Source organism: Maniola hyperantus, chromosome Z, assembly GCF_902806685.2.
Source record: "Maniola hyperantus chromosome Z, iAphHyp1.2, whole genome shotgun sequence".
Classification (NCBI taxonomy): domain Eukaryota; kingdom Metazoa; phylum Arthropoda; class Insecta; order Lepidoptera; family Nymphalidae; genus Maniola; species Maniola hyperantus.
Genome location: NC_048564.1, coordinates 6,900,308 through 6,927,523, shown reverse-complemented (window position 1 = coordinate 6,927,523; position 27,216 = coordinate 6,900,308). Strand labels below are relative to the sequence as shown.

Sequence of the window (27,216 nt, the reverse complement as noted above, 5' to 3'; positions counted from 1 at the left end):
TATCTTTTATTTAAAAAACTATAATCTATATCTATACTTCTTCTACTAATAAATAAAATTGAAGTGTCTGTCTGTAATTTCAAAATAACTACCTTAAATCAAGCTCATATGGTTATTTGAACTGTACCATAACTGAATCACGCGGTTCTAAAATTTTTGTTTGTCTGTCTGTCTGTTTGAACGGGCTATTGTTCGGAACGACTTAACCTATTTTGACGGGACTTTCACAGGCAAGTAGAGGATTAATCAGGGAGTATCATAGGCTACTTTTTTACCGACTTGCAAAAAAGGAGGAGTAGTGTTTTTCTACCTATATACACCGAAATATCCGAGATTTCTGAACCGATTTGAGTATTTTTTTTAATCGATAGAGAAGCTTTACGACTTTGTCCCATAATGAATTTGGATTCCAACTCTGAATTCTGATGCTGTACGGGACTTGACCACAAAAATTAATGGGATTTAAAAACTGTCAGTTATTGGCTAGGTACCTACCAAGTAAAGACTTTTTAAACTCGAGGACCTAACTCCTCAGCCCTGATGCTGTGAGGAATTGCATTCTTAAATCGTGGTAATCCCAGTTTTTACGAAATGTGGTACTGAGATGGCATCTCAGGGACGGCCTACTACGGATAGGCTACTTTTTGTCGTGGAAAATCAAAAGTTCCCACGAATTTTTCAAAACCTATATCCACGCGGGCATCAGCTAGTTTTTTTTAAATATAACTTTCATTTCACTAGTGGTTTTGTGTCATATTCATGCTCAGGAGAGCTGTCAAGTGTGTGTCTGTGTGTTTGCAAGTTTGAGTTGAGTATGCTTATTAATAACTTCTGTGTTTATCTAAATAAACGGTCATTTATATATGTAATTTAAACTCGAACGTGTGTGTCAAAGAAATTATAAATTAAACGACACAAGCAGATAACAGGTATTTATTGTATGTCAGAGAGTGAAAGTAATGTGTGATTGTATGTAGTAATTTGAATTGGTACTATAGTGTGTTAAGTTATAGGTATGTCATCTCATCAGGGTCCACCAGTTTCCCGTAAGGGTAAATGATAATAATAACGGACAACAAGTCTGATCAATATATCACTTTTAATGATATGTTCGTTTCAACATACAATCACAATTCCATTCTTAAAATCTAATATTTGATACACCTAATACATTTGCTAACAATGTCTGTGACACTACCTACTAAATTCAGGTTTAGTATATACCCCACAAATTCGAATTTTATTTTCATTTGGTTGGCAATATTGGTGTTATCTGGGGTGTAACTATACCTATTACTATTTTAGCTAAATATCAATCATTTCGCATAGAGTACAGGCTTTTAAGTAAACTTGGTACTTTAATTTAGCAGAGGCTTGCTAGCTACGCCCATCAAGTTTAGCAGTGGCGATCTTAGTAGCACAGTATAAGAGCTTGCGCAAATAGAACTGTGTATGCTGTAAGCGCCACTCTGCTAATATTTAAATATCTTTTTTATCCAATTAGAATATAGTTATTAACATCTGTCAGTTGCTTTTTTAGCGTTTAAACTATCGTGAGTGATTTCCATTATACATATATAATATCTGTCAACGGCTGTACTCACGTATTTAGTCGACGTTAGCCCGACTAGTTTCGAACCCATCCAGGGTCCTTTTTCAAGGGAGTCGGTTCGCGCACGCGTTGCGGTTGAGACTGCGCGCTGCGCGTGCCGCTGCCCGCAGAGCCCGTTGTCTAAACTAGTCGGTCGGGCTAACGTCGACTAAATACGTGAGTACAGCCGTTGACAGATATTATATATACTGTCAGTTGATGTTATAAAAGAACGCCGCCACTGCAAAGTCTCCATATTTATTAAAATTTAAAACTCTACTTGAATTGGATTGGGTCGGTTGAATGGCTACAGATTGGCGCTTGCTGCGTTGGCAGTTCTATCGGCGCTGGCAAAAAAACTGCTATACTGAATAAACTGCAGACAATTTTAAATAATCTCTTGAGAGTAACGTATCATCGACAAAATATGTTTGTAACTTACTAATATGTAATTATAACAAAGTAATATCATAGAAATCCATGACAAAGCTCTTTTGACTTTTATTTTCAAACCATTGTTGTCTTTGCAGATTTGGAAGCTGTTGGGACATACAATTTATTTCATTTAAAAGGATTATTCATGATTTTTTTATAATTTAACTTCGTCGTCAAATATAACTTATATAACTTATAATGGAGATCGGTCTACTGTGAAGTAACTTTAAATTATATTCCCAAACATATTTTCATACCGACTCATTTAATAGATTTTGTAACGCATATTATAATGACATAGAAACCAAGTTACAACTTCTAACTAACCATATCATAATACCTACATACATTATGTAAATTCTACTGCCACAAATACTTAATATTCTACATATCATATAGAAATTGTGCAATTCAAATAGGTAGAGCTGAGTAAAAAAACTTTACAATTCTGAAGGAAAAACATCCATTTGAGATTAGGTTCAATGCATATTCTTTTCAACATCTCAAAGAGATGAAAATAAATAAATTAATATAAATGAAAACTAAACGTAGGCATTCAAGCTATTCAATGTCGCATAGTATGAATTGGTAGGAATTAGTTTAGCAATTATTCTCCTATAACATTAATATCGTTCATACAAGTACACAAATCGAACAGTAACAATATAAAAAATTAATGTACTTAATCAAAAATAATAAGTAATTCGATGATACTGATGAACATCCTAAATTCCTTTCGTGAATCGCCTAGATAATAATTAGGTTCATTAGATTACAGAATCACAAGTTTCACAGCTTAAACTGTAAAATTATAATAATTTAATCAATAGGTATTATACCCAAACAAAACACGCAAAAGCGTTTTACAAACACTTAGGTACGTTGTATAAAAACAAATAATATTCATTACTCTTTTAAGCTACATTATAGGCAGTTAGTTCTAAAGAAAAGATTTAATAACAAATTGCCATTAATTTTCTGGCCATCCTATTTCTTAATATAGTTATGTTCTAAAGTTGTGTATATTAGGTATGCAGTTATTTTTTTTAATTCTATATAAGTAAGTTCTATCTACGGCCGATGAAGCCGCAATGGAATGCCTTTTTCCTTAATTAAAATACCCAACTCAAGTAAGAAAGTATGATCTACTAATTAACAACATTTAGATTGTATATTTTTGTAGCATTTTGCATTTATTGATTGAATATTTTCTCAATAATTGTAAGATTTTGAATGAACTATTCTATAGGTTTTTAAATTGTTAGGTTACTATAACGAGCATTATACATTTATTATTATTATTTTAGTTCAGTTATGTAGTCAGAGCAAAATATGTATCTGTACCCATCCATAATAATTTAAATAAATAGTTCTTATTATGTAATCAGTAACAATAAACTCGTATTACTTAGGTGACATTCAATGTCTCAAGGTCGCGTAGAGTGTTTATTTCCTCTCGATACTTACATTTTGTGAAACTAATAATGAGGCCGTTCTCATCATATTATATCTACAAAAATTGTGCATTTAAAACATTAAACTAATAATTATAGTCAGTAAAAAAAATCTCAGTAAAACGACGAGTCGGCCAAGGGTTATACTCAACATATTAATTAGAAAGTACGATGATGTCTGATATCAACAGGTATTAAATATGCATATTATTCCTAGGGTCTATTTTTGAAAAGTTCCTCTACAACGGACGGATCGGCCAAAGTCGAAATGTCACCGATATTCTCGTCTCCGATGGCTATTTTTCTCAATATCCTTCTCATGATCTTTCCCGATCTAGTTTTTGGTAACCCTGGTGCGTATTGGATGACATCGGGCGCGGCGAAGGCGCCGATCTTGTTTCTAACGAGTTTCTTTAGACAAGCAACCAAATCAGCGTCGAATTTGGCGCCTTCATTGAGAATAACGAAACAGTAGAGAGATTCACCCTTCACCGGGTGGGGCTTAGAGACGACCGCAGCTTCAGAGACCCTCGGCTCCTCGGTGAGGACGCCTTCCACTTCGGCGGTTGACATCAAGTGGCCAGAGACGTTCAACATATCGTCAATTCGACCAGTAACCCACAAGAAACCGTCTTCGTCTCGCCTAGCACCTGTAAAATGAATTGAAATGCTTAGCAACGCTATGTCTATCAAGAGTGTTATGGAATAAAGAAATTTTTGAAGCTTTTTGGTGCAAGGAATGGTGTGCCCATTTCTAGAAAAACCGATTCAGCCGAGCTTAGATTCTGGTAAATAATTACTTTGAGAATTTGTGTTATCACGCTGACACTGATAGAGAAGTATTATTCTGTTGGTTTTTGTATGTCAGGGAGAGCTTTGCAAGTTATGACGATCTCGCTGACGTAGTGGTGCGCGCCGTACTCCTATAAATTGGAACCTCTCACTAGAATCAATAAATTTGGTAATTTGTTGATTCAATTCTTTTTGCTAGGGTTATGGATTGAATAGGTGATACCTATTTCAGGATAGCCTGTCTGAATGACGCTTACAGCACTCGCAGCGCTGTAAAAGTTCCGATACGGATAACCGTGCTGTGTCAGCACACAGCACAAAGCGCTATTTGATAGAGTTCCAAATTAAAACTACAATATTTAAGCTAAAGAAAAATAATATGAATAATATTCAGGAAGGAAGATTATTCCAAATTCAAACTTATGGTATGAAATGCTTGGTAATGTCACGTACCATCGCCGGTACAATAGTATCCCTTGAATTTCGAGAAGTAAACGCTCTCGTATCGGCTGTGGTCTCCAAACAGCGTCCTCATGATGCCGGGCCACGGCCGCGAGAACACCAAGTAGCCTTCTCCTTCACCCTCTATTACTGCTCCGTTCTCATCCAGCAGAGTTGGTTCGACTCCGAAGAACGGGAAACCCTAAATTGGAATTTGTTGATCATTCACTAGAAACGGTAAATAAAATTTGACTTACTAGATCTTTTACAATTCTGCTTTTGCTCTACACTGCAGACAACAAAAATTTTGTGCGGGTATTTATAAGTCTGACAAGGCATGCTATTGCCCGGGATCATTGAGAAATAAATAAATGAATGAAGTGTAACGGAGAATTTAAAATAACACCTATATATGGTTAGAGATACCTACTAAACGATAGTAATTTCATTACGTAGTAGAAATATAAATATATTCATTGTGCAATAATCAACAAGCGTTTTAAAAATGACGAGAGGACTGGAAGAGAGAGATAATTTTACTTCGTTGAATATAAAGATCTTACAGCAGCACCAGGTTTCATGGAAGTAGCCCCAGGCAGACTGGTAAGAACATGGCCACCGGTTTCAGTTTGCCAGAACGTGTCTGATATAGAGCATCTGCCGCTGCCCACAATGTTGTAATACCAGAGCCAAGCCTCGGGGTTGATAGGTTCTCCGACGCTGCCCAAAACACGCAGGGAGCTCAACTTATGCCTGCAAGTAATAAAAAATGGCGTATTTTAATACTATTATAAAGTTAAACTAAAAAAACTCTAGTAAAACTATCATTATCATTACTGAATTCTAATTTGATCAAATTAGAATTCAGAAATGAGGTAAATCGAAGAACCAGAATAACCGACATTGCGAAGCTGAAAGCTGACTATATCAAAGTCAAAGTCAAATGATTTATTCAAAATAGGTAATAAATTACTATTTGATGGTCTGGTGTTAGATTTGTAAGATAAAGTGGTGATAATTATACCACTTTACAAAATTATTGAAACTTATTAGAACTATCACAAAGCCGTTAAGCAACTCATTCTCAAGCTTGCTTATTAGATGATTATGGTTCCAATGATGATGGAGATGTGAGTGAGGGGAACATTGGAACTCTGATGACTTTTTTATATTTTTTTGGATGACAATAGTTGATTATGATTCCAATGATGATGGACATGTGAGGTGTGTGATGACTTTTATTTTTATTTTTAATCTGATAGGTACAAGTTAGCCCATGACTGCAATCTCACCTGATGGTAAGTGATGATGCAGTCTAAGATAGAAGCGGGCTAACTTATAAGGGGAATGACAGTTTCATTACCCATACCTCCGACCGGTTTCTACACGGCATCGTACCGGAACGCTAAACGTCAACCGTGGCGGCACTGTTTTTCCGGTAGGATGGTGACTAGCCACGGCCGTATCCTCCCACCAGACAAAACATATGGCATGACAGTTGAATTTTGATTAATTCGCTTTATTGGGTTAATAATAATAAATATAATCTTTATTATCAGACATTACATCCATATAAACAATAATTTTAGATTCGTAAGTAATTATTCAATATAAAATCTTCGTTTTATGGTGCACCGGTAATGCACGTGTACACTCACCCAATGCCGCATAAATGGATTATCAAATTTTTCCGAGAGGGTTTTCAGAATGCCATTGGAGGCTTCGCGCATTCTACGCATCACTGGTGTCGCTCTTTTCATCATAGTTAAGCTGCCTTATTAAATTAAAAGCAATAGGTATTAGATATTACTATGTGAAAATATGTTAATTCATTGTTATTATTCCAATGATGACCTTTCTGAATGAAAAGTGTTTATTTAAATGACTTGTTTACTTTACATATGCATTTTGTTATCTTTGTAATATCTTTGATAAAGATGAAAGGGCATTGATGCTAACCGTATTTGCAAGTAACAAGATCGTTATTGCTTGAATCGACTCTATCGATATTTTTTGCCTGTTTCGTCTCAGACATAGACAAACAAACTCTTAAAAGAATCTATAAAATAGCCTAGTTTGGGCCTATCTACTTAAAATAATTAACCTTATTTGTATGCAACCCATTAATTTTTCAGACGTTTCAAACTTTGTGCCCCTTGAAAAAATCCTACGTGATTATATTATTTACTACCTGATGCCCGCGACTTCGTACGCGTGGATTTTGGTTTTTAAAAATCCAGTGGGAACTCTTTGATTTAAACTATACCCATGCAATAAATCACGCTGATCCGTTGCTCCGTTGCGATGTGATTGAAGGACGAATTAACAAATCAACAAACCAACAAACAAGCACGCTTTCGCATTTATAATACGGGTAGTGATTATTAGTAAATCCATATCCATACTAATATTATAAATGCGAAAGTGTGTCTGTCTGTCTGTCTGTCTGCTATCTTTTCACGGCCCAACAATTCAACCGATTTTGATAAAGAATTTGGTACAGAGTTAGTTATTGATACTGATTGATACATAGGTACATATTATGAACTAGATGATGCCCGCGACTTCGTCCGCGTGGATTTAGGTTTTTAAAATTCCCGTGGGAACTCTTTAATTTTCCGGGATAGAAAGTAGCCTATGTGTTAATTCAGGGTATAATCTATCTCCATTCCAAATTTCATCCAAATCCAAACATCCACACTTTCACATTTATATTATTAGGATATTAGGATTACTTACGGTTTGACGATGTCTTCACCGAATTTCATGAGAGATCTGATTGCAGTGGGTGCTGTGTAGAACTGCGAAATTTTGTACTTCTCAATCAAAGACCAGTAACGATCGTTGTCAGGATAGAAGGGTGTACCCTCGAACTGAAATAGATAAAGTATAAAGGTAAGGTGTGCTTTCATTTAAAAATATTTATAAGTACCTACCTATTTGTATTGATGCTTATTCGTAGGTAGATGCGTATGAGGTTGCAACGTTTTATATTTTTTATAGACTTTGGGCTGATTTTTCAATCGTTAGATAACTTTTCTCTGAGGAATAAATTTGAAGTATTTTTGATACAAAAACTGTCAAACCCTCAAATTAGTTGCCCAGATAAAAGTTTTTTGATGATTAAAAAGTCGGCCCTTAATTTGTAAGTTTCAAAACTGTGTCTCTGCGTGACGTCAATTGAGGAAAGTAATGGCGAAAATAATAAACACAATATATGAAGGAATGATAACCGAAAAGGAAAATTAACACGGAAAGACGAGTGACACGTAAGGACGCTTGAGTCATACAAATAAAAACCGATCTCGAATGGATTAAATTTTCATAAAAAACGTAATTTAGAGGAGGTTTATAAAAGTACGAGGTCGACGTGGTTTCGGCTCAAGTTCAACAGCTACGAGTAGGTACGTTTCTTAAAAGAACTTTGAATAACACATCTTTACCTACCTACCTATATATATTTAGAAAATATAGAATATAACATAATTTCATAATTTTGAAATAAGTAGCTGCTTTTTAAACAGGTGCATGATTAGTAAAGTAGAGTTACTATAATTAATCAGCACATACCTAGATTAAATATATTTAGTAGTAGTAGGTATTAAAGGCTTATTACACCTATCTGAAATAGGACGTCCTAGTTAGGATGTAGGAAATAAAGGCAAAATTTATGTTTCTGATCACACTTTCCTTAATCCTTTTCTACCTAGGATGCTGAATGATTAAGTACGTTAGCAAGCTTACTTTCTTCCTAGCTAGCATACTTTCTAGGATTCTAAATTGCTAAATGCGATTAAACTTTCCTAAATCCTACCTAAGACGTCCTATTTCAGGTAGGTGTAATAAGCCTTTTAGCTGGTAAAGACCAGACTTGACATTTCTTAAGCTCACAGACGCATTAGACTATATAGTCCATTAGACTCTATATAGTCAATTTAGCTCAAAAAATAGCGGTAAGGTTACATTAATTCGCATAGAGCTGAAGTTTTGTATAAATGTTCCACACCGTTATAAATGAAATGTGAAAAGTACTCATCGATCCGACAGTTGCAAAAAAGATAAAAATTCTCATAAAAATATGTGGAATCAAAGTAGAATGTTTTGGATATATATATATATATACATAAAATATCTGACTGATCAAGTAGGTATCTGTTATAAAAATAGTTTAAATTCTTTGCTCATGAATAAAATAGAAAAAAATAAGGCTGTTTTTTTATTCAATGCCATGAAAGTAAATTATACCCATTGGCAATTTACGTCAAGTCTACACGAAAGCCATTCATAATTATTAAGCCTAACAACTATTGATATGGCGGTGGCTTTCGGACCAATTTATAAATGGAGTTCAATCGTGACAAATGTTCAGTTATGACCTTTGGTAAAGTTCGGTATCCTTTGATACATGAATATAAAATGGATGGAATCCCTATTCCCAGAGTACAGAACATGAAAGACCTAGGTGTAATTTTTGATAAAAAATTGACCTTCCATGACCATATTAACACCGTAGCAGCTGACTCATTTCGAAGATTAGGATTTGTACTACGCAACTCTCGGGAGTTCCATAGTCCTTTGGTAATACGATTACTATATTACGCCTTAGTCCGAAGCAAGCTCGAAACAAGCACCTGTGTCTGGCATCCGTACGAGGCAAAGTACGGGCTTATATTAGAAAAAGTACAAAAGGCCTTCCTAAGATACCTGTATAAACGTTGCTATGGATATTACCCTTTCCTATACCCAACCAAATTTCTGTTAGTTTGCTTAGGTTTCAACTCCTTGGAGGTCAGACGCATTTGCGACCAACTGAAAATTATGTGTCAAATTTTGCGAGGAGATGTTAATGCTCCAGAACTTCATGACCAACTGTGTCGCATACGTGTCCCTGAATCCAACAGTAATCTTCGTCCACGAAAAAATAAACTTTTCGTGGTCCCACATCATCGCACTGTTGCTAGATCTATGTCACCTATACCCCGTTCATTAGCATCATTCAACGCGATTTTGGACAATAATGCTCAATGGGACCCATTTAATGATGGGTCTATAATACTGGTTCGGGAGTTACTGAAGTACGCTGAGAGCATTGCATGAATATGTCATTCAATGTTCTCAGCGTACATTTTCAAAATTCTTTGATCTTTTATCGTTTTGTATTTTATGTCTTTTTTCTTGTACCTTTATTTGTATTTAAATTTATTATTAATCATCTAGTTAGTGTAGCACTGCCGTTCTAATTAGATATAAAAAAAATAAAAAAAAATAGTTAGATATATAGTACAAAAATAACTATGTAGGCATACATTGAATGTACGGGTCTATAGTACCCGACAAGTCGAGATGGCAATCGTGGTGGGGACGCCCCGCACACCAACCCGGTGTAGGATAGCGCGGGTGACGTGCGGAGCTTCCCCCCGCCTCATACCTCGATTGCCATCTTGACTGTTGCATATTATAGATACAAAATTAATGGTAGGTACGATAACTAAATAAACAAGATAAAAGTTTGAAAACTAAAACCCCCTTTCTATCAAAACTTAATAAGCAGGTATTACCTATCATCATTACGTACGGACAATATTTTAACATAATATAAATAAATTACTAGAGTAGGTATGTCCGTAACTTCGTCCGCGTGGATTCAGGTTTTTGAAATTACCGTGGAATATGATTTTCTGGGATAAAAAGTAGCCTGTGTTACTGTCCAGGAATTTTAACAACTAATTATATCCTTGCAAAAATTGCAGTAGCGTGATTGAGGGGCAAACCAACAAACAAACACACTTTCGCATTTATAATATTAGTACCTAGTGATATAGTTTTGGAATATAATAATTAAAATAGACCTTTTATTGGATACCTACCAAACTTGGGATAGGTACATTTATTTCGATTCAACTCAATTTGCTGTCTAGAAGTGTTTTTATGTTATGTCTTCCACATAAGATTTGTATGAGCAAAATAAAAACAAAAACAAAAGTTATCATTATCTAAATAGTAGGTACTACGAATGAGTATAGACCGTCATTAAATATAGTACCTATAGTTTGCGATTGGGGCAATCGGGGTATGAGACGGGGGGACGCCCCACTCACACTTACATCCCACGCGCTCGCCCGCACCGTGTTAGCGCGGAGGTTGTGCGGGGCGTTCCCTCCCCGATTGCCATTTCAACCTGTCGCGTACCATACATAATATCTACCTATCTTGTTATCGTGTGGATGCTGTTTAACGCGATAAAATAATTTGAACTTGAGATAAGAATTGCCTGCTAACCTGTTTCTAACATATTATCATTTGTAAGGTATTTAAGTATATTGCTCCGTAATAAACTCGGCGTTTGTTAAACCTGAAACAAACTGCGCGCCACGGGACCGTTGATAATAAAGTAGTAAAGTTGATTACAGTCTAACCCATCACTGGCTCACTTCTGAGCACGGATGTCCTATCAGAATGAGAAGGTTGAAGCCATTGTCTACCACGCTGGCCTAGTACGAATTTGTAGACTTCACTCACCTTTGAAAACATACCTAATATGGAGGGGTAAGTTCCATTTGTTCTATAGAATTTGACATCATCTGACACAATGAGACAATTTTATACTGATTTGTTCCATATAGAGTTTTTCTTTCTATAGAACAAAGTAAACAAACTTTTATTTATTCGTGGCGGAGGGATCATTGTAGGGTCCTGTACTCGAAGGGTGCCAACAGGATCCTAAAAATGCTCCTGATGACATTCCGCCACGAAAAAAGAAAAGTTTGTTATGATGTCAAAGAAAAGCAAGTTCCAGGTGAAATGCTAGTGTCTCAGTCGCATCCGATATCCGGGATCCTGAGACGTCTTATACTTGACGCGGACGGCACCGCTGGGTTTTTTAGTGGGTATGCTGATGGCGGTTAAACAAACCGCGAGTGAGTCCCACATACCCGCCCTTGTGCGGCATGCCTAATAGCATTTTTACCAGCGGAAAAAAAAAAAAAAAAAAGGTGAAATGCTAGTGTGTGGAACAAAACAAATCAGCATGAAATTGTCTCATTTTGTACAGTGACGTCAAGTTCTGTGGAAGAAAAAATGGTACTTACCCATATGGATTATGGAGAGCTCTCGGGCAAGCAGGAGTTCTCACAATGATTTTTTTCAAGTTTTTCAAGTGATATATAATTGTTTGAAACTTGCATAACTCCGGAAAGTTAGAGTTGCATGCCCGAATATGACCCGGGCCCCCAAATAAGACGCTGACGTCTCAACTACTGGTACTAGGTACTACTTATTTTTGCTAAAGTTAATATGCAAGATCTAAATGAAGGCATTCTAGGCTAGGCTATGATGATGAAAATATGATGGAAAATATAATATGAGGATGAAAAGTAGCCTACTTATTTCAAGTAAGTAGTCAGGTTCAGTCGGTTAAACGAATGGGCCGTGAAAAGCTAGTATAGACAGACAGACAGAAACACTTCCGCATTTATAATTTTAGTATGGATAGTATGAATCTTACCATCACAGATGTAGCACCATTGGCTAAAGGTGCGTAAACTACGTATGTGTGACCGGTGATCCAGCCGACATCTGCAGTGCACCAGTAGATGTCTTCGTTGCGATAATCAAACACGTAACGGAAGGTTGCCGTAGCGTATACCATGTAGCCCGCAGTGGTGTGCAGGACGCCTTTAGGCTTGCCCGTAGACCCACTACAATACACAATACAATAGGGTACTAAAGTAGAATCCGGTTATAACGACGGCCAAGCGACCGTTGATATTACGTCCTACTAATCGGAAGTCGTACTAAACGAACTGACAATTTAAATTTTTGTTTTTTATTAAAATATAATATATAGGTACATAATGTATTTTGAATATGTATTTACGTGACGCCGTTATCGTTGTAACCGGACAATTTTGTGTGAAATTCCGTCGTTAAAAGCGGTCGGTCGTTGTAAGCGGAGACGTAATAAACGGATGTATTTAGTAGTGGCTCATATTAAAACCGAACAATTATGCACACAACATGAAATAACCAAGACAAAACAAAGGAACTGAAAAAACAATTGTATGCAAAGGCGGCCTTATTGCTCAGAGCGATCTCCACCAGGCAACCTTTGGAGAAAGGAGAGACTAGGTGTGTTGGGTAGAAGGTACTAGTAGAACGAGGTAATAGAAATAGGAAAATATCACTGAACAAGTGCAAGTTATAAAGGTTTAGTGTAAATTCTTTTTCTTCGTGACGAATTATTGAATAGGTCAACAATGCACTGTGGAAATGTTCCTCTTAAATATCCCAATGCTATAATATACGTCACGATAACTTAAAAAAAACTGGGACGGATCACTAGTCCTATTACCTAAGCCCTTTCATGATACCACACTTGTTCTAGTAACTCCACTTTGAAATTCCGATCCACTTATTTCGGCCCCTTTTACAAAACTATTTTTTTTTGCAATAATGTTAGGCAAGGATTTTCTAAAACTATACCTTACAAGCCATTACCCACTACAGTTCGCTCTGGCATTACTAACCCTTGACCCCGCTTGACTTAATGCTTGACCTATTTAAACTAAGTATCTAGGTAGGTATATCTTTGTACTTGGAACAAAATTCATTCAATTTTAAATGCTGCCTATTTCAACATCAACTTTATTTGAATTGCAATGAACTCCATATACTTATTTCCATATTTAGGTAATAATGAACTAAATCCCTTTACATTTTAACTCGGCACCTACTTACCATTTTGTGTACTTGTGCATAATGTTTTTATAATCAAAAATTACCATTTACCGCATCACCATAAAAATTAATAACTGACAATTCCTATTCATTATTTAAAGAGACTGTAAAATTAATTACTTGCATAATAAAAGACTAAGTACGGACTATAGTCCGTAAGTCGGTGTTTACATTATAATGTAAACACCGACTTTTCTCCACAGATCCGTTACCTCCGATCTAGGTTATGGTGATAGATAATGAGAGAGTTTTTTAGCAAGATGTCTTTATGTCCTTTATGTCCACGATTTTTTTGCTTCAGGCTTGACCGATTCGAATGTGGGTTCTTACATTTGAAGGCGGGTTTTGGTCAAAATGGTTTTTAGCTACATTTGGTGAAAAACTGTTCAGCCATTTTCATGGGCTGATGATGAAGCAGGAAAATATTATTATGTAGATACCTTGCGTAGGTATATTGTTCACAAAGAGACCATAAAACATTTGTGTAAAACATACCATAAGTAATTACCTTGTGTACAACATAAAGAGAGGATCCTCGGCTTCCATCCACTCAGGCTGACAGATATTCGATTGATCTTCAATAATATCATGCCACCACACATCAATATCGTCATTCCAATCGTACTGTAACAGTAAAAAAAGTCTGCTTAATAAATCCATTGTCTGACACTTTGTTCTATCCTGCATAATAAAAACATCTTTTGCTAAGGGTTAGATGACTGTTTCATTCAGCAGATTTCTAGATTTGTTTTCCAGCAACTGTGTGGACTCTTATTTAGGTACAAAAGTGCATTTTTGAAGTGAAAACTTCTACTTGATTTAAAACTCATTGTTTTGATTTGAAACGAAAAATTTACACTAAGAAGAACACATACATATACATCTATATCATTTAGCTTGCGAGAGAATGAGATGGATGAGATGGAATGAGGTGGGTAGGTAGGTACATTGTAAAGTGTTTCGTATTAAGTCTTTCATACTTTGGTTACCATAAGCCTCTCGTGTGATTTGTTCAAATTGAAAACTTGGTGTCTATATAATATTTAATGTAATATATTATGTAGAATAATATGTAAAATAATTTGTAAATTGGTATTATAATAAATAGACCCTATAATAATTATCATTTTACTCATTATACCTACTCTGCATTCGTCTCATTTTCTCGAAGTTTAGTTTACTGAAGCTTTCACTTTTACCGCGTGTGAAACGTTTTACAGCTGCACTCATGTTTTTTTGATGATATTGACATGATATTACCTATGATTTATTTTTAGTTAAAGACTTTAGTGTTTAAATTTACTAAACTTACCAACGTTTTGATGTCTGGCATTGGACCGCACGGCGTGACCCTTTTAAGGTGGGCCACAACTATACACATGTCGACTTTGTGATTGTGTTTGGTCTTTGCAATTCTTAACGCCTCGTCGCATGTTTTCTTCAACGTCAGGAGCTTCTCCCCTCGCCAAGCACCGTCTGATGTAATTAGGACTTTAGCTTTACAGTCGGACATGCGCTCCGCCAAAGAATCAGGAGAGAATCCCGCAAACTGCAAAAGGGACCAAATGAAATGAAATATTAATTCTAAGACTAGTCTCATCAATCTTAAGACAAGAATCAAGTGTAAAATCTTACCACTACAGAATGAACAGCGCCGATCCTTGCGCAGGCTAACATGCACACGACGGTCTCCAAGATCATGGGCATGTAAATAGAGACTCTGTCGCCCTTCTTAATTCCATTTTTACGTAAAGCATTGGCGAATTGGCACACAAGGTCCATTAAAGTCCGGTATGAAATGCGGCTGTAGTCGTCTGGGTGATTTCCTGCCCTATAAATTATTATTATTTATTTTTATTTACTAAGTATAAATTATTACAAACGGATAAATAGAATAAACTTTCAGTTGTATATATTCCTATTAAAGTCCGGCAACGCATCGGCGGTTCCTCTGGTGCTGCAAATGTTCATGGGCGGCGGTAATCACTTAACATCAGGTGACCCGCCTGCACGTTTGCTCGCTATCTCTATTTAAAAAAAATACATAAGTACTTAAAATATAAAAGGAACACTGACTAACAGTCATATTGATGTTATATGATTTTGGTGGATCAAACCCCCTTTCCCTTGCCTTGGCTGTATACATTTATGATACCATTAGATAGCTAGATACTAGCTAATATACCTAAATCGTGGCACTTCAACGCCCAAACAACAATTTACTGCACATGTAATCGCAGCGTTGGGTGGTCTGCGGACTGTTCTGGTTACAGTATCAGGTCAAGGTGTACACCTACCCCTGATGTTAAATTGCAACATCATAAGTTTACCTACCTTTCAAGATAATCGGATAAGTGGAAGTAGGTAAAATAAATAATATGTAGGTATGTATTGTTAACTGAAATTTCTACACTGTATTTTTGGCATCATAGGCAATCTTTGTTTCAACTCCTTCTCTCAGCTGATACCTACTCGATTTTCATAAATAACCAAATCAGGGAAGGTGATCGAATACATTTGTTTTAAACTGTTTAACACCATTGGGCACGTGATTTCGCAAGGCATGCGCATTGTATGAATCTATACAATGCGCATATATCTAGCGTATATTCTTAATTACGATTACTTAGATAACAGATGAGGGTAGATATTTCTAATGCGGGATCTTAGACCATAAATGTAGAAGCTGTAGGTTACATATTTTTACCGCATTGAAATTGGTCTATCCGTTTAAGATCTAGGTACGATGACACAGAAAGTACGACAAAGGGGTCAAATTTATATATAAGCACTCAATTTACCAAAATTATAGCATATCACTTATAATTTGATTAGGTAAATAACCTTAGGGTAAACCGGGCGCACACGTACAAGAGACGTGTGATACCGCATGTTACAGTGGCACTGTAATTGAGGTCAGGAAGTGAATATCAGCATGTACAATGTGAAAAAACCAGCCAAGTGCAAGTCAGACTCGCGCTCCGAGGGTTCCGTACTACCGTCGAGATTTTTTGCACCATTTTGCAGACCATTTTGCACGATAAAAAACTATGCATAAAAATAAATAAAAATCTGTTTTAGAATCTACAGGTAAAGTTCTTTCATGTGATACCAGACTTGGTATTGGTATAGTTATCTTACTTAGGAAGTAGTAAATACTAATTATTTTCTCATGAACACATTTTAATTTTTTTTTGATGTATCCACAAATTCACGGTTTTCGAATTTTTCCCTTTACTTGTGCTATAAGACCTACCTATGACTCTAGGTCAACGGGAAGTATCCTATAGGTTTTCTTGACAGACACGACGGACAGACGGACAGAAGATAGACAGACAACAAAGTGATCCTATAAGCGTTTCTTTTTCCATTAGAGATACGGAACCCTAAAAATATAACTAATTAAAATAATTAGCTTGACCCCAAGGTCCACGAAATACTTAAACTCGTTTTATTGACGCTACGCTGAAAGTTGAACCGATACTAATTCATACTACGAGTGGGTAGGTACCTACCTATAGTACCTGTCACAGAACTCAAGAAATGGTTTTTTTAATCTGTTGTTCATAGATTAATTATTGGTCTCGCTCCGATGCTGTTGTTTTTATTTTTATTACAGAGACTCGTGTCGCCGATTTTGAGTAACTAACTCTTAAAAAACCGGCCAAGTGCGAGTCGGGCCTCACTCTTTTAGGGGTCTCTCTCCATTGCTAATTAAATATTATACTTAATAAAAATTATTATAGTTTAGCCGTTTCTTGTAATAAAATTAATAATAATTATCATACCACATTTTAATTAGTTTGGTATTAATTTAAAAAAGAAGGTGTAATGCAATTAATTACTAAGCATTCAAGAACACCTTAATCTTCATAAACCTTGTAACGTTTTCAGTCAGTAGGTACTATGAGTTATAATTAAGTACCTACCTACTTACCCGATTACGGGAAGGTTATGTATTTATTTTATTAATAAATGTATGTGTGTTTGTCGGTTCATCAGTATCCTTATAATTGCTAAACTTCTCATTGGATTTAGAGTTATTGGCTTCGTTTGACGTTCTGCGTGCAATGAGTTATGAAAGTCCATGGATGTAGGAAGTAATAAGTAGGTAATTCTTATTTAAAGGTCTTTGTAAAAGTCATAGTCATAGACTTCAGGATGAATTCACAAAGGTTATTATGATTAACAAAAATACGTTAAGTAATAAAATTTGGTCAGTAATTTATTCGAAGCTTGTGGTCATCATCATCATGATCATCATCAACCGATAGACGTCCACTGCTGGACATAGCTGTCTTGTAGGGACTTCCACACGTCACGGTCTTGCACCGCACAAATCCAGCGGTTCCCTGCGACTCGTCTGATCTCGTCCGTCCACCTAGTCCTAGTGGGGAGTCTTCCAACACTGCGTCTTCCGGTGTGAGGTTTTTTCATTTTCGCCATTCCAGCACCTTGGGAGTTGGGACCCCAACGTCTATCGGTTTTACGAACTATGTGCGCTGAATTCAAATTGCATTTTCAAAAATCCTATCTTAGCGGATGCCTACGTCATAATAGCTATCTACATGACAAATTTCAGACCGATCCGTTCAGTAGTTTGAGCTGTGCGTTGATAGATCAGTCAGTCAGTCAGTCAGTCAGTCACCTTTTCCTTTTATATATATATATATATATATATATATGCATATATATATAGATAACCACTTATACCACAGTCCCCTTCACGTAAAAGTACCTATCTAGTTAAATATAATATATTTTCAGACTAAAATACGCAGTAGTGCTTAATAGATAAAATATTAATATAATTAACGTATATTAACGTTGTTATTTGCCATATTATAGTTTGCCGGCCTATAAGTACAGCTATTTAACTAATGTACATGAAATAAACATTCATCAGGCGCTTGCTGACTCATAGGAGGAAGGTAAACTATTCAGGACTAACAGATTCGTGTGTAAAATATTTTTTCAGTGTAGCGATATACGCATACCTAAGTGCTTAAATTATATCCAATTTAAGTACTTTAATTCGTTTAGGAGTAAGGAATCAACGCAAATCTAAATATATAAAAGGAAAAGGGAAAGGACTGACTGACTGACTGATCTATCAACGCACAACTAAAACTACTGGACGGATCGGGCTGAAATTTGGCATGCAGATTGCTATAATGACGTAGACATCCGCTAAGGATTTTTGAAATGTCAACGCCTAAGGGGGTGAAATAGAGGTTTGAAAGTGTAATCCGCGCGGACGAAGTCGCGAGCATAAGCTAGTGTAGAGGTAAGAATCCTGAGGCCTCCAGCAAAAATGACTAAAATGCTATGTACACCATATGTACACCTAAACCTAAAATGAACTGGGTAGGCTGCGATCTGCGGTCTGGGTCTACGGTTATCCTTCGCAGCGTGGCAATGCTGCCACCTTTGGTCCAGGAATAATCAGGGACGGACTTTTTTGATTGTTAATATTATTTAAAAAATCGTAATTAACAAAAATTAGCTAAATCGAAAAATGGTTTACAAATACCAGCAATATTTATGAACGATCTGTCCAACGACACGACACCCATGAGATAGATGGCTGAAAAAACTCGACTCATGTATGGAAGGTAAAAAATGTTTTAAAAAAATCATCTCACACGCTCGAAAATGATTCCTTTGTCCTTCGATATCTGCATGGAAAGTGGTAATTTTTACAGCTAACGTGGAAAAAACTTTTACTTAAAATTCGAAGGTCACGAACTATGGTCTATAGATGGTGTATCTGCTTCTTTTCTTTCTATTAAAAAATACTACTTATTAGAAAAGATCAGAAACGCGATACCTTAACCTTATCCTGAAAATGTGTTCTAATCATCAAATAAGTAGTTAATTCTACTTAATATATCATTAGGCGTCACGCGTCGTCTTCATAGTTTCAATTATTCGTATGTATAGTCGGTTACACTGGTATGACGTAACCTACTCAATAGGTTTATCGGAAAAGTCATCTATGCTTTCGAACTGCATGTGGAAACCTACATTGAGTTATTATTATATCTATCTAGATAAATAATGTATTTATGTTATAGTAAGTAGTGCTGATTTGACCTCTAATAACGGATAAGGACATCACGAAACGATATTAATCATGTGACTAGATCTCTGATACTTACCTATATAATCCATATTAATGCGAAAGGGTCTTCAGTCTTGTACCTTTTCACGATTTTGACGAAATGTTTTTGGTACAGCGATAGCTTGCATCCTGGAAGCGGACATACTTAATATGATATTTTTTTTCCCACGGGATTTTTAAAAACCTTGGTCACGTCGATGAAGTCGCAGGAATCATCTAATTACTAACCAAATTCAACCAATGCGTAATGGTTGGGAACTTGTTGTTGTTGTGTTGGAGCGATGAGACTTTTATAATTCTTTAAAAAAATCAATTAATCCAAATTCGTTTGCACCTAGAGAGGAGAGAAAAGGATTGTGTTGTGTCATGTGTAACAAGTTCAGTTGGGGCGGCCAAAAGGTAACCACTCTGTTGGATGTCCTCAACATCGCTGAATCGCTGAAACTTGTAAAACCTTCAAGCGCTTAGAAGATTTGCGCGAAGTATTGCAAGGCAGGTGTAACTGACGGCTTCTGGTGTCAGAGATCAAAGCTCCTCTTTTGCTCACGCTAGCGAACCGAAGTTTGTCATAGTATGGCTGATATATCAGCCATGTAGAGTATTATTTTTCTCCTCTCACATAAAATGGCAAATCATCATCATGCCCAACCCATCACCGGCTCTCCGGAGGGACGGGTTTCCTCTCAGAATGAGAGAGACGGGTTAAGCCACAGTCCACCACGCTGGTCAAGTGTGGATTGGCAAACTTCACACACCTTTGGTAACATTATGGAGAACTCTCAGGTATGTAGGTTTCCTTACAATGCCTTCCTTAACCGTTAAAGTGTATTCAGGAGAGGCTAGGATCGATCCCCGGCCTTCCGAATAGGCGGCGGCCATCAAAACCACTAGGCTATCACGGCTCTTGAGGGAACATACACGGATGCAAATGATATTATTATATTATTAATAAGATGTAGGTATACCACGCGTCTAAATTGAAGACTAAAAACTACTGCATTTCAGTTACTTTTGTAAGTAGAGCGCTATCTTATCTTCTCTCGTGCGTAAGGCAGGAGATACATAATCTTCTGCCTCACTCAGCAGCGGGCACGCATTGTACATGCCATATAATATGAACATAATGGTTTAATGTAGTTGTATACAAAGAGGGAATGGTCCAGACAAATATAGCCAAATCTGACCAGATATCACCCTTCATAAGGTTATGCACATGGCAGATCTGTGAAGGATCGTCAGAGAAGGTACTGTTAGACTTCACGGGATTTCCTCTTTAATCAAGAAAAAATATGTACATAAAGTTATGAATGGGTTGTAAATAGCACCTCCATAGGGAGAAAGATATGCGTGGCTACTTGTCTTCAATAAACAACAGGCAACAAGTTATTGCCGCTCACTAGCTTTATTATGTAAGTACTTCCGAACATATTATACCCGACCTAGTCAATGGATGGACGTACAAGCTGGTATTACCACAGTGTAAATACATACTGAGAGACGATGCCCTTGATATTTGCGCATGAGTCGGATTTACGGCAGAATGTATGACTAAGTATATGTATCACTTACACTAACCCGAAGGACTGATCCATTGTTCTGCCAGTCGGTATACTAACCTAATATCTTAATACTTACCACTCAGAATTGCTCTGTTAAGCCGTATCGTAAGTTGTGCTAATATCATTCGCAAACATAATGCCCACATGAGGCTTTCTCACAGGACCACTGGTTACTTGCGCGTTGATTGCACATGAATGCTTTTCAGTGGAACCGGCAAGAATGCGCTCTTTGTAATGTACTCCGCACCAATCATCTTGTGACGGAATATAATGGCTATTTGCAAACCAAAATAGTGTGTAGTGTACCTCTTTATCCATAGGTATACTTAATATTATAAATGCGAAAGTGTGTCTGTCTGTCTATCCGTCTGTCTGTCTGTCTGTCTGTCTGCTAGCTTTTCACGGCCCATCCCTTTAACCAATTTTGACGAAATTTGGTACAAAGTTAGCTTGCATCTTGGAAAAGGACATAGGCTACTTTTTATCGCGGAAAATCAAAGAGCTCCCACGGGAATTTTAAAAATCGAAACTCATGCGGACAATGTCGCGAGCATCACCTAGTAATACATATTTCAGCAGTTTTGATATAATATTATAACGACCTTCCTGGCGTAGTAGTGAGCGCTGTGTGTGCAAAAGTGGGAGATCCCTGGTTCGATTTCAAGCAGGGTTAATTCGGAAATTTATTATTTTCAAATTATTTCCGTTTTATTCTGGTAACAGGCTTCGACCATAGGTATTTATCATCCTACTACAAAGCGGTTTGATTTAGCGTTCCGGTACCGATTAGGCTATGTATTTAATTAAACTGCAATATCTGTTCCAAGTTAGCTCGCTTCCATCTTAGACTGCATCGCAACTTACCACCAGGTGAGGACGAGGTTAAGGGCCTTTAGAATAAAAAATAAATAAAATTATATAAGTTTATCTAACAAGGAAATAACAGTCCACCTTGGCCTTGAATATGTCACGTCATTATTATGGTTATGATTTTCGATTCTGCTAATAAGACAAAATTAGAAGGGAAGGAAGTTGTCTCTGAATTTACAACAAAAGTAGTCCAATCGTCATCATCATGATCAACCCGTCGTCGGCTCACTACAGAAATCGGGTCTGTTCTCAGAGAGAGAAGGGTTTTGGCCATAGTCTACCACGCTGGCCATGTGCGGATTGGTAGACTTCACACACCTTTGAGAACATCATGGAGAACTCTCAGGCATGAGGCATGCAGGTTTCCTCGCGATGTTTTCCTTCACCGTTAAAGCAAGTGATATTTAATTATAAATACTATCTGTCCCGGCTTACTCACGTGTGTAGTCGACGTTAGCCCGACTAGTTTCGAACCCATACGGGGTCCTTTTTCAAGGGAGTCCGTCCGCGCCCGCGCCGCGGTTTTGACTGCGGGACGCACGTGCCGCTGCCCGTAGAGCCCGTTGTGAGGGTGGCTGGGGTGGGGGGGGGGAGACAGCTGCCGATCGTCTCCCGACAGTTCCTGCTGTTCTTCATCACTGGAACCGTCACTGAAATCCAGGCACGCGGAGCTAATGGTGTCCCGTCCCACGACTGATGCCCTTGTCTTAGCGTCAAAAAGCGGTTTCCACGCTGAGGGTAGCATCCATCCATTGTCACGATTGAAATTCGGGTGGCGACTAATTTCGATCGCTTCCCGTATCTTCCGCGGTACTAGAAACTTTTCCCGGGACAACACGGAAACCTTGTCGAATCGTATGTAGTGCGTCGTACCCGAATTCTGGATATGTTCTGCTATTGCTGACCCATTGGTGTCTACATTTTTGACGCTGCGTATGTGTTCCATCACTCTCGTCTGGATGTTCCGACTGGTCTCGCCTATATAGTTATGGCCACATTCACAGGGAATCATATACACACCGGGTACGTTAAGAGGATCCCTGTCTTTCGGTGAGCGCAACATACTCCGTATTTGTCCAGGGGGCCGGAATCTGGTCTTTATGTCAAACTTACGACGCAGGTGATGGCCTATCTTGTCCGTTATACCCTTGACATAGGTTAAGTAGGCTGGTGATCGTTCTGCGCTCACCGGTTTTCGCCTTGAAGTGTTTTGTGCCAATCGATAACTTTGACGCCAATTGTAACCGTTATATTCCAGGGCTTGTCTGACTTGGTTTAGTTCATCCTTCACGTAGGGTGGGTCACATAGGTTTAGGGCTCTGTTTATGAGTCTGAAAAACGACACGCTAACATCCGCTCGCGCGCAGGCCACCTATGGCCTTGCATTGGTACCAGCACGAAAATTTAGAAACGCTCTCGCGCATCCCTACGGCTGATTCAAGGAGTCCTGGAGAATTTCATAAGAACAGGTCAGTGATTTCTTCCTTGTATATATCTGTTTTAGGCATTATTTTGTTGTTTTTTCTAGGTTTTTTGTTGCACATACCATTGCCGCTAATTCCATACTATTGCAGTATAATTATTATAATTAATTTCGCACACGCACCCAGGATCAGTGACTATTTACACGTCGCAGATCCATTTTATGGTATGATATTTAATTATGTACTTAAAACGCACATAACTCCGAAAAGATAGAGGTGCCCGGTGCCCGGGTATCGAACCCCCGACCTCCGATTAGAAGGCGGACGTCCTAACAGCTAGGCTACCTAACACATACTTGCAGACACATATACTACACGTAATTAAGTAGTTACATAATCTGAGCGTCCCAAATGCTAAATCTCAGTTTTTCATTTCATACACTAGATAGTAGTCTAGGTGGTCCTTTTTATCCTGGGAATACAAAGGCTTCCTTCAGATCTTTCTAAAGGCCGCTTCGGATCGGATCGTTATAAGATTAATATAACTATATTAATCGGCCGTCCATCTCAGCCTGCTATTTCAGAAAATGCCTAATTTGTGTGGAACTCCTGGATCTAATAGGTAATAACGCCAGAATTCAGGATAACTTTGTGTATAATATTTTCAAACTCATTTTCATCACATCACAGACATCCATCATCTGCCTTTATTATTGACCACTATTCATAACCAAAGAATTACAGTAGAAGCTCGATTATCCGGCCCTCAGTTATACGGATTCGCGATTATCCGGACTACCAACCGAAAATTGATCGGCCAAGTGCGAGCCAGACTCGCGCACCGACGAGGGTTCCATACTCGGGTATTTTTTCCGCCATTTTGTACGATAAATCAAAAACTATTATGCATAAAAATAAATAAAAATCTGTTTTAGAATGTACAGGCAAAGCCCTTTCATATGATATGCCACTTGGTATAGTTATCTTACTTTGAAAATTGAAAATACTATTATAGTGAACTACATAACATGCACAAAACCCGCTTTTCTTCAAACATTCGATTGACTAACAATATAAACAAAATAAATAGGAACCTATAGGTAGATACAAGGTTTATTTAACTATGTACCTAGCTGCAATGCGGAGGTACAACTCAAGATTTGAATTGTACTTGAAAAGCTCGGCAGACAATTTCTGCTTCCGCCTGCTTGTTTGTACAAACAAGTTGTTAAATTAATCACGTACCTAGTTTGTTAGCTCAAACACTTTTCTTTTAAGTAAAAGTAAGTTTATAAAAGCTGTGGTAGCCTAATAGTTAGGACGTCCGCCTTCCAATCGGAGGTCGGGGGTTCGATCCCGGGCACGCACCTCTAACTTTTCGGAGTTATGTGCGTTTTTAAGTAATTAAAATATCACTTGCTTTAACGGTGAAGGAAAACATCGTGGGGAAACCTGCATGCCTGAGAGTTCTCCATAATGTTCTCAAAGGTGTGTAAAATCTAGACCAATCTGCACTTGACCAGCGTGGTAGACTATGGCCAAAACCCTTCTCACTTTGAGAGGAGACCTGTGCTCTAATAGCCGGTGATGGGTTGATCATGATGATGGAGTTTATAAAAATAAGACAAATAGTAATTATTAGTAGGTAGATACGTAGTACTTAGTTGTAGGTACGTGGAAATTTTAAGATTTTTAATAATGATAGAGTTAACTTAGATTTTTATTAGTAGAGCATATATATTTAGAACTCTATTCAATATTTTTATTTAGTCGCTAGGAAAATATATTTTCCTACAAAAATTACAAGTGGGAAAGCTGTGAATAAGTCGATATTGTGGCTACCAGGTATATAAACGTGGTCAATATACTCAGGGTTCCAACTCCTTAACATCAGGTTATGGCATGCTGCTTCTAAACTTTAAGATCTAATGGATCTGACAATAATTTTTGTGAATAGATATTGTGGCTACTAGAAGTGAACTTTGTGACAAACTGTAATAGTACATACTACATCTCTATATATAAAAATGAATCGCTGAATGTGTTGCTGATCGCAAATCTCAAGAGCAGCTGAACCGATTTCGCTAATTCTTTTTTTATAAAATTCCTTGAAGTACGAGGATGGTTCTTACGGAGAGAAAAATTAAAATTGTCCTTCTCCGGGATGTAAGCTAACTCAAATTTCATCAAAATCGGTTAAACTGTTGGGCCGTGAAGAGCTAGCAGAGAGAATATGAGGCAGACAGATAGACACACATTCGCATTTATAATGTTAGTTTGGATTAGTATGGATATGGAATTAGGTATGCGCCGGATAAAGAAAAAAGTCGAAAAAAAATCAAGGTTGTGGTCGGTACGGTTATATTGTATCAGCGTTAAAGTATTTAGAAGAATAATTATTGAAATAAAATTGATGGCTCCGAAACAGAAATAAAAATTATAAAAATAATAATAAGTATCACTGAAATTGAAAGTTTATACAAAATAGATAAATCTGGTGTAATTAAAGTAAAATAAATTCGCATAAAATATTAACAACGAAGAATTAAATTAAAATAAATAAAGAAAACGTAAGACAATCAAAAAATTACGTAATAAACGAAGAGTTCCGTAAAATACAAAAAATCAATACGTTCGCGCGCCGTCTCAGTGCAGTGTAGGTATGTGCTCAGCTGTCTATCGATTCTTGAATGGCATTTAAAAAAGTAACTTACCAATAGTATGCGATCTTGTCCCCATGGCCATTTCTCACGTTGCGGTCCAAAACATTAAAACAAACGTTGGTCACAGCTCCTTCCATCCACTTAATAAAAATATCCCCCTTGTCGAGATCGAAGTTGTACGAAACGAAATTGCCGGGCTGGTAAGGAATCTCCCAGTGGAATTCATTGGCTATTTTTGACCAAAAAGCTTCTGGATCATCTATAGAATTTTTGTACATCTCTTTATATTTTTCGAAGGACGGCACCCGAGATTTTTTGACCACATAGTCGGATGGTCTGTAAACGCGCGACATAATAGCAGTTTGCGCTAAAATCTCGCGCAATTTAAAATACTTGTCTTGCCGTGACGATGTCTGCACGGTTACTGAATGGAAACGTTAAATAAACTTGACGTTTGGTAATCTGCAACAACCGCGGTTACGTATTATGCCTACCTATGTATGACGCACGGATAACCGCGCGTGCGCCGTTGGACTCTACTGAAATTTGAAATTGCCGCGACTACAGATCTCATAGAGCTATTTACGAGCCTCTGCGTTACCTGGTCATAGCAAACCAGAACTTCCAGCTAGTTTTTAGTGAATTCACATTTACGTTCACGTTTCACGTTTTTTTATTTCAGTAGATATTTCGATTCATCTATTTCTACCATATACCTAAACAATATGACATATATCATAATATACGTCATATTGTTTATATTATGGTAGAAATAGATGGTATGATAGATCCGAAAAAGGGGTGAATAATTAAAATTTTAGAAAAATGTTCAATCTCATCACGTATTTTTCCAAAAAAGTACTTGAAAGTTGAACCACGCCCACACCGTTTAGGTCCCAAATTTTTTTTCATAGATTATCTGACTAAGCAATCTACCTATTCTTGATGTCATCATATTATACAGAAAATCAATAAAATTAATAGAATGAAAATATTCGCGGACCTACCGTTTTCTGTCTGGCAGATCTAGTATTCCTTGCACAGTTCAAGTATCATAATAAATAATAATCTTTCTGGCGAAAATTGGAGGTTCAAATATATTTTATATAGGATAAATGGTAATAAAA

The 27,216-nt window shown here is 37.1% G+C and overlaps 1 protein-coding gene across 1 annotated transcript; it reads right to left on the bottom strand.

Moving 5' to 3' along the window:
• Window positions 1–1,080: 1,080 nt before the first annotated feature.
• AcCoAS (acetyl coenzyme A synthase) lies at window positions 1,081–26,534 on the bottom strand. The gene is made up of 9 exons (XM_034983813.2): window positions 26,141–26,534; window positions 15,085–15,280; window positions 14,762–14,998; window positions 13,958–14,073; window positions 12,218–12,410; window positions 7,453–7,586; window positions 5,277–5,466; window positions 4,726–4,915; window positions 1,081–4,130 (listed from the first exon to the last, which is right to left on the bottom strand). The coding sequence occupies exons 1-9, from the start codon at window positions 26,440–26,442 to the stop codon at window positions 3,694–3,696; spliced, it is 1,995 nt and encodes a 664-aa protein (XP_034839704.1). The 5' UTR covers window positions 26,443–26,534; the 3' UTR covers window positions 1,081–3,693.
• Between the last annotated feature and the right edge of the window lie 682 nt (window positions 26,535–27,216).